The 15,744-nt window shown below is 39.6% G+C and overlaps 1 protein-coding gene across 1 annotated transcript in view; it reads left to right on the top strand.

The window, feature by feature from the left end:
- The first annotated feature begins 637 nt into the window (after positions 1-637).
- TMEM131 (transmembrane protein 131) overlaps positions 638-15,744 on the top strand; it is a 232,751-nt gene continuing 217,644 nt past the window's right edge. Inside the window, exon 1 of the mRNA XM_045980652.1 lies at positions 638-952. Within this exon, the coding sequence (XP_045836608.1) occupies positions 772-952 (181 nt within the window). The 5' untranslated portion in view covers positions 638-771. The remainder of the gene's footprint in view (positions 953-15,744) is intronic.

The following is a 15,744-nucleotide window of genomic DNA, read 5'->3' as shown; positions in this document are numbered from 1 at the left end:
AATGGATTTTCCGCGCTGGGCCTCGAGGTCCGGATGCGCACTCAGTCCTCTGGAAGCCTCTCGCATTGCAGTACGGGAGATGCAAGGGGTTAGTTCCCGCGTTGGAGCAGCAGGCGAGCCTCCCCCAGCACCCCGCAGTTCCTCCCAGCCCCGCCCACACCAAAGGCGGCTGCGCGGCAAGGCCCCCTTGTCTCCACGTGATTGCCGTCATTGCCTCTGAGAAGCGTGAACCGCCATCATAAGTCCTGGCGGCTGGGCCCGGGCCTGCTCCCCTCCTCCTTCTCCGCGGGGCAGCGGTGACAGGTTGGGGTTGTACTGTCCGTGTCCCGTCCGGTAGGTGAAGCCGTGGGTCTCCGAGAGCGGGACAAGAAATTCGGACCCACGGACTCCGGGGCCGACAGACTGATCTGCCGGCCCCCTAGGTGACGGCACGACGGGGGCGGTGCCCAGGACCGCGCCCCGCCCCTCGCAGGCCAGCGCCCAGAGCCCGCCGCCCGTGCCCGTTTCCAGTATGGCCGCCCGCCGTGCTTGACCCGTGGCCTCTCCGCTTCGACTCTCCGTAGGCGATGCCGAGGCCGTGACTGACACTCTTGCTCACACGCACGCACGGACCCAGACCCACGCCCGGAGTCCGAGCCCTGGGCCCGGAACCGCCCTCGCCCCCCGCACCGCGGCCAGATCCCGGACCACGGCTCCCGCGCCGCCCCTGCCGCCGCCTCGCCGAGAAGGGCCGAGCCGAACCTCGAGCGCGGCGGCCCCCGGCCGGCAGGGATGGGGAAGCGGGCTGGAGGAGGAGCAGCAGGAGCCGCCGCCGCCTCCACGTCCGCAGGGGCCGGTGTGGAGCTCGCGGCCAGCCGCGGCTGGAGCCCGCGGAGCGCTGCCGCCGGCCTACTGGGAGCGCTGCACCTGGTGATGACCCTCGTAGTGGCCGCGGCGCGGGCCGAGAAAGAAGGTGGGTGTCAGCCGGCCGGCATCTCCCAGGCCCGGCCCCGCGGCTGTCAGCGCGCCCTCGCGGAGGCGGCCGCGGGGCTGCGAGCGAGGAGGAAGGGCTGCGACTCGGGGCTCGGAGGGCGGCGGAGCGCGCAGCTCCGTCCGGCGCGAAGTTGCTTGGTCGAGTCCCGTCCCGAGCCGGGAACTTGCAGTTCGAATGCCAACTCGCGGCGTTGGCTGCACGGAGTTGCTCTCGTTCTCCGTGATTCCTTCTCCTTGTCTTTCCTCTTGACTCCTGTCAGTGCCATTTCAAAACTTCCTGAGTTCTCGTATCTTCTTGCCACTTGGCCCACTGTGTAGGAGGGGCATATTTTTAGACTTGATTGCTGTTAATAATCAAATTTTAGGACACTTCCCCCCCTTTGGTTGTGATTTTAATAACGGCCGGCACACAGAAAATGTAGTAAAAATAGCAAGACTGGTGGAAAGGGTTCAAAACATAGCTTACCGAAATTTCACTTTGAATTTGTTCAAACATTTCTTGGAGAGGAATCTTCGTCTTCCCTCTCCTTTATCGCTTTGCCGTATTGATTGTTTAGCCACCAGTTCAATGTATATAACACAATTTTGTTTAGTTCTCTAGTAAGCTATTAGAAGTCTGTTTAGTCTGTTTACATTTTTGAGTGTCATCTTTAATGTGGAAGAGTTTAAAAACGAATACCATTTCTAGTTTGCAAAACTTTATCTGTAATTTAGTTAAGGGCTGATCCTTATTTTTAAAAAGCTCATTAGTATCGAATGACTGTAGAACTGGTACTTCTACAGGGTTAAAAATTATTTTGTAACCTAGAGGACCAAATCTGTAGTTGTGTTGGCACTACTTGGTTTTGAGCCTAGGGGAAATGAGTGGTCACAGACCTTTCACAAAGAAATCACTAAAAGTGAGTGGTTTTTAAAAAGCTTAGCAAAACTTGTTAGTTTAGCTTCCACTTCCCACTGTACTGCTACTACAAGAAAATAATGTCTTGCCACAGTAACTTTCGGGTTGGTGTTCTGCTTTATGACTTGTCCCTTGTTACCTATGTTGAAGGCGGTAGCTAAATGCAAACCAAATTAATGTTAAAGTACAAATGTGTCCCTCTCTACTGTTATTTATTTTTGTTCAAAACATTACACTCTCTCATTTAACTCTGTAAGCAACCTTAGTTTGGGTTAACATAGGTGGAAATTATTCAGAGAATTGCCATCCATTGAAAGAATTGACAGAGGCAAGATTATTTCCAGAATAAAATATTGCTGCTTTAAGAGTAGTCAGACCTGTTACTGTTATAGTTCATTGATTGGTTACAGATCTGCAGCTAGATTATTGTTACTATTGTGCGTCTCTGGTGTGCAGTACGGTCTGGCATGTAGTTGGTGTCCAATAAAGCTAAAACAGTACAGTAATTTAATGGGCATGTCTCCTTTTGTTTCAGGTAGTCCTTGGCAGATGTTGTGTCCTTGCTTTTTCTGTTCTTTTGCTTACTTTGTACAGTACCACGCACACAGTAGGGATTTAACATTTGTTTGAGTGAATGACTATCTTCATGGGCCATTAGCACATGGAAATAAAATAATGATTGCATCTCGTAAAACATTAAGGTTATATTATTTTTCTGCTGCTTTTTCCTCCCGCAGCTATATATATGCTAATTTCCTGTGTATAGTTAACAAATCCCTTGTTTGTGAAATGTCAGCCTAAATTATATTTGTTAATTTCCTGTTTGTTTAGTTTATAAGTTTTAGTGAACGTGTCTAATACCGGTAAGTCTAAGGCTCAGCTGAGGAGAATTTCTTGCCAGTGTGTGAAGTCCGAGAAGATGTGGCTGACTGGTGGTCCTGGCAGAATCAAACACCTTTTGTGGTGTTTGGAGACGTTGTGTCTGTATGAACAGTTTCAATGTACACACCAGCTAGTCAAGATATTGACGGTAATTATACTAATTTAGAACATAAGCCTCTACCCATCATATATGAAATCTGGTTCTAATCAAATCTTCTGTGGAGGTTGCTCCAAAAATGACCTATGCTTTGAGCCTTCTTGCTGATCAAACTATAGTATTGTTTTTGTTTGAGTTCAGTAGAAGAAATGAGATAGATTTTTACATGATTGTGATACCATGAGTTTGGTATCTGATGGGTCGCAAATAACAGCATTTGCCCTGAAAACGTGCTGTTGAGTTTTTTTCAGGAAGCCTGGGCAGATTTGTAAAGGTAGCTGAGTTCAGTTTGTCAGTTTATACCTTGAAGATTTTTTGTGTTTAGTAGTATAAACTAGTATTTCAAAGTTAAGATTTTCCTGCAATATTAATGATGGTTCCCTGGGTATTTTGTATTTTGTATATTTTCCCTCAGTTGCAGCAGAATTTCACTAGAAAATCTTCACAGCAAAATAAAACTCAATGTCTCTTAAAGAAAAACAGCAGAAATAGCTAAGTGCATTATCTAATGCAGTTTTTTATGTTTGGACTAGATGTTAATTTCCTTAAGTCAGAAGTGTGAGCCATTCCTTGTCTTAACATCCTGAAGGTTTTAACATTCCTGTATCTTAACATCCAATTTTACTGATCAGTGGGAGTGTATAATTACTTCAGAGAAAAGGGACCTTTAAGAATGTTTTGGCTGTGCTCTGCAGTTTGTAAGGATTTTGAAAGACTTGGGAGAGGAGGAAGTTACTATGATTACTAGAAAGAACTCACTTATTCTGGATTGGTGTCAAAATATTCTTTGAAGCTAAGATCTAGATGTTGAGAATAGTGGAAATTGATCTGTATAGTGAAAAATATGTGTATGTGTGTTAAACATACAATTTTTAGTAGTATTTTGATTTTTTAAAAATTATTTTTATTGATTTGAGAAAGAGATTGGAGTAGAGGAAGAGGGGCAAGCAGACTCCATGCTGAGCACTAAGCCCAGTGCAGGACTCAATTACATGACCCTGAATGGAAACCAAGGGTCGAATGCCTAACCCACTGAGCTACCCAGGCGCCCCAGTAGTATTTTGATTTATTAATCTGCCTATTGTGGCCAGCAAAGAAGAGCTTTTTAAAAAAGCATCTTATATCAGGTAATAAAGTTTCACTGTCAAATGGGTTTTTGGAAGGCATGGTTATCTTTTATTATAAATAAAAAGCTGCATTTTATGTATCTAGTAGATATAAACTTGGACAGATTTTCAGGAATACAAATTTCAATGTCGCATGTATTATTAATTGTCTATTAATGGCAAGGCAAAGTTTGATAATCTTCATTAGGACTTTTTTTTAAAGATTTTATTTTTTTGTCAGAGAGACAAGCAAGGGGAGTGGCAGGGAGAGGGAGAAGCAGGCTCTGCACTGAGCAGGGAGCCCAACATGGGACTCTATCCCAAGACCCTGGGATCATAACCTGAGTTGAAGGAAGATGCTTAACCAACTGAGCTACCCAGGTGTCCCAAGGACCTTTAAATTTGTTTGCTGGATGGATTAGTTTTGTGTAGAAATTTTTGTTTTTAAGTTTTGTATTTGTGACCGACACAGGAGGAGGGTCCAAAAGTATTTTATCTACAAAACATATGAACAAAATACTTAGTAATAAAGGTCAGAAGAGATGAAAATGTGATTAGGGAATTTGTCTTAGGATGGTAGAATTGATTAGGAGTGGGTTTTTTTCCTAATCAAATTATTTTTAATGTAAAAATATTTTTAGAAGTGTTTTTCTTAAGAGTCAGTTGTTCTAATCTTTTGTATGGTGGTAGAATGGCTTCTCTTTAAAGCCCAGTGAGGAGAACATTACTTTGTTAACACTGCTTCACTAATGAACTTTTGTTGGCTTACTTTTACTAAAAGCTGTTTGCTACTGCCAGAAGCTTTGGAATCCTGTAGTTGGAAAAAGTGTATCCTCTCTTTCTCTTGTTAATGACTATTTTCCTTCTCTTTATAATCCTTTCAGTGGGTCCTCATAGACCCTTGCCAAAAAGATCAGCTTTGAGAGTAGATGTAAAATCATCTAATTTGTTATCATCCGGAGTAGTAATAAGCCAGACTACTCTAGGGGGGAAATTAAATCATTGCTGAGTCTTTGATATTTTAGAATCGCTTTTTCATTTGCATGTGGCTTGAGCTTTCTGACTGACCAGCCTTGACAGATGGAGAGGCCATTTTTCTATGGCTGAATTTTTCCTCACTATCTGTTTTAAGCAGCATCAGACACTGTTGATAGCTGCTTCTTGGAACTTTTCCCCGTTCATTTCCAGGACTTTGTAGTTCTTGGTTATCATTCTGCCTTAGTCCTCAGTCACTGCTCTCCAGTCGCCCACTGGATATCTTCTGTCACACGTGTGTCCAGCCACCAGCACGTAGTACACATGTCCAGGGCAGAATAATCACACCATCTCCGGGTTCCCAGTTTTACTAATGCTGTGATTGTTCTTTCTGCCACATTGGTCTTGTTTTTGACCCTTAGCAAGTGATGTCAGTGTCTGTTCCCCTTCTTAGTCAGCTCTCCCATGACCTTCAGCCTGGAGGCATTGTGGTGGGCTCTCACCTCTGGGCTTTCTCCATTTCTGTTCACATTGGCTTTATTACTCATCTGTCATTCATTCTGAACATTTAGCAACTTAAATTATTTTATGGGTGACATTTCTTCACCCAGACCAGAATTTTGAACCTCTGTCAACTGCTATGTATGTACATACCAGGCATTCGGTTTTAAATGAAGGTTTACCTGAAATGACCTTATCTTTCCCCTTTTACCTGAGACTGGACTGAGAGTCAAGAGTAGGGGTGAAACTTGGACCTTGGTCCCTGGTGTCATTAGGAATTCTGCTGTAATAAGACATAGGGTGACACTACTTTTTTCTTCTTTGCATGTTGCTTTTCCTTGTAACTGAGCAATATACACTTATGTAAACCACACTTTTGTAACTTTTGGATTTTAAGGTTTCAGATTCTTACATACCGCAACCTATAAAACAGGCACAGAGAAATTAAGTAGTATTCTGAAGGTAACAGAGTTCGTAGGTAGTTGAGCCAGATTTCCATCCAAAGCTGTCTGTTCCTAGAACCAAATACATAATCCTGGATGAGTACTTAAGGTCGAAGATTCTGATATATACCAGTTGGATAAAAAACAGAACTGCCAGTTTCTGCAGAGGCAGTGTATTGTTATTCCAGTGAAGTGCACTTCTTTTAAACGACTTTAGACATCCGTATCATCCATATTGTTAACCATTAAAATGATTACAGGCCATTCTGGATCATGTACATTAAAAAAAAAAAGATTTTATTTATTTGACAGAGGGAGACACAGCGATAGAGGAAACACAAGCAGAGGGGGTGGGAGAGGGAGAAGCAGGGTTCCCGCTGAGCAGGGAGCCTGGTGTGGGGGCTCGATCCCAGGACCCTGGGATCACAACCTGAGCCAAATGCAGATGCTTAATGACTGAGCCACCCAGGCACCCCAGTCATGTACATTTGTAAAAGGAAACCAAGGAAACTCATGAATGGATAATCTAGGGAATAGATACTTGGTAGTGAAAGCTACTGATTCAGTTCTCAGTGGTTTAAGAACCTGATATAATCTTAGGTCAAGATTAAGACAAAATTCTGTGAACAGTCCTTAGTTTTAGATTGGTATGATAGGTTAATCTAAACATGTGGGATAGTCTCAGAAACTAGCCCTGATTAAAAGGAACTAGAGTTAATCCAAAGGCTGGAAGTGGCATCGGCGTTTGACAATGCAGAAATCTCTGAGACTTCTGTTAGAGGTCCAGGAGCTCCCAAAGATGTTCATTTCTAATGCTTTGTTCATTCTTATGAAGACATTTTTGGGTTACATGGTTTCATTTGTAGTACTAAATCAATTTCTCTTTCATTCCTGTGAGATTGCCTTAGAAAGATTTTTAGAAAGCCATAACTCTTTGTGTGATCCATTTTGTTACATTTAGCACTTAGAGCAAAGGTCTGAAAAGTGCCTAAGGTCTAAGAGGATCCTTGACATGTCTATCACAATCAAGTGTCAAACCTGCTTTGTTTCTATTTAATTGTAAGAAAACAAGTAACATAAAATTTACCATCTTAACCATCTTAAGAGTACAGTTCAGTAGTATTAAGTATATTCACATTGTGGAATAGATCTCCCGAACTCTCTATCCATATCCATTGAACAGCAACTCCCTATCCCTCTCCCCTGCTCCTGCCCCATCATTCTACTTTGTTTTGATGAACTTGACTATTTTAGATACCTCATGTAAGAGGTATCATGCAGATACCAAGAGTGAATACCTTTTTGTGGCTGGCTTATTTCACTTAGCATAATGTCCTGAAGGTTCATCATATTGTAGCATGTGACAGGATTTCTTTCCTTTTTGAGGCTCAATAATATTCTCCTGTACTTATAGACCATTTTTTTCCATTTCATTTATCCATTTACCTGTCAATGGACGTTTGGATTGCTTTTGCTGCTTGAAAGCTTTTGCAAATAATTCTGCTGTGGACATAGGTGTGCAAATATCTCTTTGAGATCCTGCTTGTAATTCTTTTGGGATATATACCACAAGTAGGATTACTGGGTCATATGGTAGTTCTATTTTTAATTATTTAAGCAACTGCCATACTGTTTTCCATAGTACTGCACCATTTTACAATTCTACCAACAGTTCACAAAGGTTCAGTTTCTCCACATTCTCACTGACACTTGTTTTTATTCATTAGTAGTGGCTATCCTAATGAATATAAGGATATGTCTCATTCTGGTTTTCATTTGCATTTTTGTAAGTGACATTGAGCATCTTTTTATAGGCTTTTTGGCCATCTCTCTCTCTCTCTCTCTCTCTTTTTTTTTTTTTTTTTTGTGAGAAGTATCTATTCAAGTCCTTTGACCACCTTTAAATTGGGTTATTTCTGTTGTTGAGTTGGAGGAGTTCTTTATATATACTGGTTATTAACTCTTCATCAGATAGATGATTTGCAAATGCTTTCCCACATACCATGGGTTGGTTGTAATTTTACTCTTTTGATTGTAACCTTTGATACATAGAAGTTTTTAAGTCTGATGTTCCATTTGTCTACTTTTGCTTTTGCTGCCTGTACTTTTAATGTTCTACTGAGGAAACATTGATAAATCCGATGTCATGAAGCGCTTCCCATTTTCTCTAGGAATTTTAGTTTCAGATCTTTCTATTTAGTCTGTTTACAGTTCATTTTTGTATAAGATATAAGATGAGTGTCCACATTCATTCTTTTGCACGTGAATACCCTGTTTTCCCAGCACCATTTTTTTTTTTTAAAACGACTTTAGACATCCGTATCATCCATATTGTTAACCATTAAAATGATTACAGGCCATTCTGGATCATGCACATTTAAAAAAAAAAAAAGATTTTATTTAAGAGATGTTGAAGAGATGTCCTTTCTCCAGTGAGTGGTCTTGGAAACCTTGCATGATGGTCATGTGACTATATATAAGAATTTATTTCTGGGCTCTATTCCACTGGTCTCTTTCTTTCTTTTTTTTTTTTTTTTTTAATTTGTCAGAGATCTTAAGTAGGCAGAGAGGCAGGCAGAGAGAGGGGGAAGCATGAGAGAGCCTGATATGGGGCTCAATTCCAGGACCCTGGGACTATGACCTGAGCTGAAGGCAGAGGCTTTAAACCACTGAGCCACCCAGGCGCCCCTGGTCTATTTGTTTCTTTATGCAGTTAGCACACTTTCCATTACTGTAGCTTTGTTACATGTTTCAAAATCAGGGAATGTAAGTCCTCAGAGTTTGTTTTGGCTGTTTTGGGTCCCTTGAAATCCCTAATGGATTTTAGGATGGCTTTTTCTGTTTATGCGAAAAATGCTCTTGTCATTTTGATAGGGATTGCATGGAATCTTGAAATTGCTTTGGATAGTTTGGATATCTAAATAGTATTAAGTCTTCTAGTTTCTGAACATGGGATGTCTTTCCATTTATTTGTGTTGTCTGTAATTTCTTTCAGCAGTGTTTTGTAGTTTTCAATGGGTACAAGCCTTCCTCCTCTTGGTTACTATATTTATTCTTAGGTATTTTATTTTTTATGCTGCTATAAATCAAACCTGCATTTTTGAACAAATTATTTCAATTATTGTGTGACTGCGTGTCGTGAACTTGCTGCGTTTGAGAAAAGAAACAAGCTCTGTATTTGAAACAAAAAAATTCTACATGCTTAAAGTATTTCGTTAGATTGCTTACTTAAAAATCAAAATGTTATTTTAAGTCATCTTAAGTTCTAAGAAATGTGTGACTTTTCTAAATCAGTTACGATTGCAAAATGTTATGACAGTCTAACTTTGGTTCTTAACTAATTGTTTTTATATAGTTACAGTATTACATTTGGATCAAAACATGTAATAGTGAAAAACTGTTGCAGCAGTCAAGTTTGAGAAATAGGCTAAGACAACTCTACTGCTGCAAATTAATTAGCAATTAGTATCCAGGGTATGGCAAGGGCCCTAGCTGGATTTTCTTTTTTTGGGAATGGTTGGAAGCAGAAGATTTTCTAGGGAATTATTTATAGTAGAAAGGTGCTGTCTAGAAGTTAAGCTTCATCTCAAAGCTCTTTGTAAGTAAAGTTTGTCATTCCAGAAGTTTTTTAGTAGAGCAGTGCATAAGAGAGGGCAGTGTGTTGGGGCGCCTGGGTGGCTCAGTGGGTTAGGCCTCTGCCTTCAGCTCAGGTCATGATCTCAGGGTCCTGGGATCAAGCCCGTATTGGGCTCTCTGCTCAGCAAGGAGCCTGCTTTCCCCCTCTTCTCTCTGCTTGCCTCTCTGCCTCCTTGTGATCTCTCTCTCTGTGTCAAATTAAAAAAAAAAGAGAGAGAGAGAGGGCAGTGGAACACTTTTCAGACTGGAACACTTTAAAAAATGCTTGGTGAATTGGTGACTTCATCTGAAGTATTGCTTCTTCATTTGCAAATAGGAAATGAAGTAGTAGATAGCACTACCACAAGTCAGTTTCTTTTTTCAGATCTTTCACATGTAGGGGAGTTATTTCATATTTAAAGGTTTACCTCATGGTACTGGGGGCTTCTCTTGGGTTCTGTCCGGATGTGACAAAAGGTTACTTGAGACTCATGTTGAAGAGAAGAAGATGTAAGAAGGAAGCAGGTTGGAGTTAGATTGAATTTTAATAGGATCTTAGAAATTCTTGTAAATAGAAAATTTCTGAATATTGTTAGTTCCTTCCCAACTGCATTTGGGTTTATTTGTGCTCGTATAGGAGCATGAACTTTTGGAGGTTAGGTTAAGGACTGGGTCGTGTTCTTCCCGGACCAAGCATTTTAAGGGTTTCAACACATTCAGTCCTCTCTTGGTCAGAGAAGTAGTGAACCATAACCAATTAAAGACGAACCTATTGAAGAAGAAGAGGTATTACTGAAATGCTAGTGTCTATACAAGTTTGATTTTTCACCATTTGGGAAATATATTATGTTTGCAGTTATTGCCTATAATTGGTAATGCCTGTAACTACTTAATGATGATGGCTAATGTTTATCAAGTATTTTCACTGTGTTAATTGCTTTGCATACTTTATCTCATTTAATCCTCATATTAGCCCTGTGTGGGGTGCTAGTCCTTCTTTCTTAACTCTTCACATCTTTTCTTGCTTACAATTCCTCTGTGGTTGTCAGTACTCTTGGCAGGTGCTTGCTTATGATAGTATAATACCTGATTTTAATCTCCAGTAAAATGAGACAGTATAATATATAGTAAGTCTTCCTATGCATACAGTTTGGAGGTCAGTTTGGAAAACCTTTTTTCGCTTCCACAAAAAATTCATGTTCATTGTAAAACTTGAACAAATTATAAAATATGAATGAGTAAATGGAGAACAGTTTCTGTCCATCAAGTATGAGGAACCAGGGCACCTGGGTGGCTCCGTTGGTTGTGTCCAACTCTTGGTTTTGGCTGTTAGGTGTAAGAAGTACCTCAAGTTCAGAGAGGAGGGGTCAAGAGCTCTAATTGGTATTCAGAGATTCACAGAACCTCAGGAAATTCTGAGTGATCCTAGGTAGTAGTCTGCATATGGACCTCGGTCAAAATGTGTGTCAGTGAGGAAAGAATTCTGGGAACTACCATTCCGTGTATGGCAATGAGTTGGAGAACATATCAGAAGTGCTTTGTGAGTGACCTAAGTCAGTGAGAGAATTTCACGGCCTTGCCTAGGACTCTAAGAGGTAATCATTGGGAAGTGGAAATAGTGACTCACAGTGTGGCTCTGGGCTCTAGTCATCTTCTGCTTTCTGGCTGTGTGACTTTGGTAAATATGATTGACCACTTTGTGTCTAAGTTTCATTACCCATAGAGTAAGGATGATAAGAGCATCTTTCTCATTGAGTTGTTGCAAGATTTACAGAGGTGGTGGGTGAAAAGCTCTTAGCACAGTGTCTGACACATTAAAAAAATTACTAGGAATACTATTATACATTTGCTAGCTGTTTGTTTTCTTTTTTTTTTAAGATTATTTTATTTTATTTTATTTGACAGACAGATCACAAGTAGGCAGAGTCAGGCAGAGAGAGGAGCTCCCCGGCAAGCAGAGAGCCCAATGTGGGGCTTGATCCCAGGACTCTGGGATCATGATCTGAGCGAAAGGCAGAGGCTTAACTCACTGAGCCACCCAGACAATGCCCTACTGTTTATATTTCTTTTGTATTTGTTTGATCCTGTCTTTTGTCAGTTTTTCCATTGGGGTTTAGATTTTTCTTTTTTGACTTAAATGAACAGTTACGGATTTCATTTTTCCCATATTTCCATTTGCATTTGAATTTTCTACATTTCAATTTTCTATTTATTATCACTGTTTTAAAATTTATTGGCCAAATCTGTCACTTTTTTCTTTATGATTTCTGCCTTTGTTGTTATGTGTAAAAAGCCCTATGCATAAAACATACTCAATATGTTTTCTCTATAATTCTATTTTTATTTTTATTTTTTAAAGATTTTATTTATTTGTCAGATAGAGTGAGCACAGGCAGACATAGGGGCAGGCAGAGGGAGAAGCAGGCTCCCCACTGAGCAAGGAGCCTGATGTAGGACTCCATCCCAGGATGCCGGAATCATGACCTGAGCCAAAGGCAGCGGCCTAACTGACTGAGCCACCCAGGCGTCCCAAATTCTATTTTTAAATGAAAATCTCTAATTCATCAGTCTGTTGGTATCAGGTAGGGAATCTATTTTTTTCAAATGGTTAGTTGCCTTAATATCAGTTATTGAGTTAAACACAGTATTTCCTTTTCATGCAAAGTCGTCACATACTTGAATGCATTACTTGATCTTCCGTTTTTTTCCTAACTGATGTGTATTTTTCTTTTAAATTTATTTTAAGTATTACATCTCTCTTATTTTATTCATTTGTCCATTTCATTAGCTGGCTTAGCAGGTCATTCTCTCCCCCTAAATTGCTGTTCTTTGAAAAACACTTTCTTTGTACTCTCTACAAACCCTAAAATCATTTTGAAGAAAATGTAAAATTTCTATTTGCTTTTTTTAAAAAAAGATTTTATTTATTTATTTGACAGAGAAGAGAGCACAAGCAGGGTGAGCGGCAGAGGGAGAAGCAGGCTCCCTGCTCCCAGGACCCTAGCTAGGATCATGACCTGAACCAAAGGCAGTCGCTTAACTGACTCTGCTACTCAGGTGCCCCTCTGTTTGCTTTTTGATCAGGATTGCATTAAAATATTAGACAAATTTGGAACTTCTGTGGAACAAATTTGTGGACTTCTTTTTTAATATTTTCTATTTTCCTTTCACACACATACACACACATTAAGTTAAACCATTTGAAATTGCCATTTTTCTAGGCTCCAAATGATTGAATAACAACTTATTGAATAATATTAATATGTACATTTACATTAATTTTTACATTGGCCAGAGTGTTAGAATACTTAAATAAAAATAGTGAAAAAGCAGGCCTTATCTTTTTTTATCTTTATAGGGAAATACCTTCAGTGTCTCTTGTGAAGTATGATGGTGGCAGTTGGTTGATATTAGATGTTTTTGATAATAGAAGATTTCTTACATTTTAAAGAGTTTTAGTCTTAAGAGTTAGTAGGGGGTAGATGTTAATGCTGTATCAGGTGAACTTTTCTTATGGTTTTTACTCTAAGCTGTTGATTTTGGCTATTTGTATTACAGCAGCAATTATCTTAACTTCCTTCCACTGAACTCTCATGGTGAACTAAACCATATCTCTGTTCCCTTTAGAAAACCTGTCCATGATGCCCATTGAACTTGGGCTGTTAACTGCTAACAGGCTACTCTCACACATATTCACACATTTGTTCCCTCTAGCTCATGTGTACATTTTTATTTATGGTTTTCTTTTTTCTCTTTTTTTTGTTTCCCCCTCTTTACCAAACTCTTTTAAAAGCTTTTGAAATATTTCAGACACTGCCAAAAAGTTATCAGTAGTAATAGCAGCAATAAAAAGTAGTTTTAAGAATAACAAGAAATGTGCAGAATCTGAGGAAAACTTTAAAACATTTCTGAAGCCAGAGAAGTAGATTTGAATAGTGGAAAGACATTCCTTGTGCTTGGATTGGAGAACTCAACATCATAAAGATGTCTGTTCTCCCCAAGTTAACATTAATTTGGCACAGATGCAATTAAAAAATACCAACACAACTTTTTATAGAGTTAGGAAAGTTGATGTTAAAGTTCATATGGAAAAATAAACATGTAGGAATGCTGGGGAATTGCTGAAAAAGAAAAGTTATGAGGTGTGACTAGCACAAACAGTTATTAAAACATACTGTAAAGCAATTATATACTTGCAAAATGTAAGGTATTGGTGTATGTATATAGACCAATAAGTGGAATAGAATAGAAATTCTGTAAGCAGATCTTAAGTCCATGTGGTTTATGCTATATACCTGCTTTCCTTCGGGGAGTCTGGAATGTGTGAGTAAGGGAGTGCCTATATGACCGCCCCCCAATTAAAACCTTGTACCCTGTATTAATGTCTTGTTGCTGCTGTAGCAGATTACCACAGTTTTTAGTGTCCTAAAAACAATGCATATTTATTGCCTTGTAGTTCTAAGGGGCAGAATTATAAAAATCAAGATGTTGACAGGTGTGTGTGCCTTGCAGATGCTTAAGTGGAGAGCCTTTGTGGGCTTCTAGAGACTGCCTGCATTTCTTGGCTCATGGTCCTTTCCTCTTATTACTCCATCTTGCTTCATTCATTCCAGCTTCTTTCATTGTCACATTGCCTTCTGATCCTCTTATCTGCCTCCCTCTTGTAAAGACTAATATAATTACATTGGTCTCCTGTAGATAATCCAAGATGATCCCCCTGTCTCAAATCTTTAACTTAATCACATCCACAAAATGCCTTTTGCCATGTAAAGTAACATTCATAGATTCTGGGGATTGGGATGTGGACATCTTGAGGAGCCATTGTTTAGCCTGTCACAGCCTTGAGTGTGTGCTTGAGTTTCCCTGGTAGATAAGACACCAAAAGCACAAACAGTGAAAGGAAAAATAGGTAAATTGGACATCATCAAAATGAAAAAGTTTTGAGTTTCAAAGGGCAATGTCAAAAAAGTGAATGGGCAAAAATTTTTGTAAATTACATACCTGATGTGGAATATGTATCTAGAACATGTAAAGAACTCTTACAACCCAATTAAAAATGGGCAAAGGATCTAAATAGGCATTTCTCCAAACAATAAGCACATAAAAGATGGTCAGTGTCATTAGCCATCAGAGAAATACAAACCAAAATGAAAATGAGATAGAACTTCACACCCACTGATACACTTACAATAAAAGTGACAGATAATAACAAGTATTGGTGAAGATGTGAGAAATTAAAATGTCATACGTCGCTGCTGAGAATATAAAATGATGCAGGTTTTTTGGGAAAACAGGCTGGCAAGTCTTCAAAATGCTAAGTATAGAGTTACTGTATGTTCCAGCAGTTGTTTTGGGTATATTCCCAAAAGAAATGAAAACATATGTGCATACAAAAACTCATATAGGAATGTTCTTAGAAGTATTTTTCACAATAGCCCAAAAATAGAAATAACTCAAACGTCCCATCAACTCATGAATGAATAATAAAATAGAATATTATTCGGCCATAGAAGAAAGTATGGATGTGGGCTATAATTACAAATGAACCTTGAGAACATGCTTAGTGAGTGAAGCCAGTCACAAAAGACCATGTATGACCACAAAAAAATGTCCAAAATAGACAAATCCTTAGAGCCAGAAAGTAGATCAGTAGAGAGAGAAAGCTTAGGACGGGGGGAGGAAGGAATGGGGAATGGCTGCTAAAGGGTTTGGGGTTTCTTTGCTGGGGTGATGAAAATGTCCTGGAATTAGTGGCGAAGATTGAACATCTCTGTGAATATACTAAAAACTGTATATTGTGTATTTTAAATGAGAAATTCCATAGAATGTGAATTATATCTCAATAAAGTTACTTAAAAAGTTTAAAAATTGACAAATGTCCTTTTTGTCTAAGAAAAAAAAAACCAACAACAAATAAGCTACCACTTCTCACCTACCTGACTGGCAACAGTTTAAAAGCTTGATAACACCTCGGTGAGCCTGTGGAAAAGCACAGCTTTGATGGTGGGAACACAAAAAGGTATGGCCTTACTGGAATGAAATTTGGCACATTATCTGACACAACTACATACATGTTAAGTTTTTTAACCCAGCAATCCCAATCCTAGAAACTGACCCTGAAGGTACACATCTGACGTACAAATACATATGCACAAGGTTATTCATAATGTGATTGTTTGTAATTGAAAAATACTG

This window comes from Meles meles, chromosome 16, assembly GCF_922984935.1.
Source record: "Meles meles chromosome 16, mMelMel3.1 paternal haplotype, whole genome shotgun sequence".
NCBI classification, from domain to species: Eukaryota; Metazoa; Chordata; class Mammalia; order Carnivora; family Mustelidae; genus Meles; species Meles meles.
This window is presented reverse-complemented; position numbering and strand designations above follow the sequence as displayed.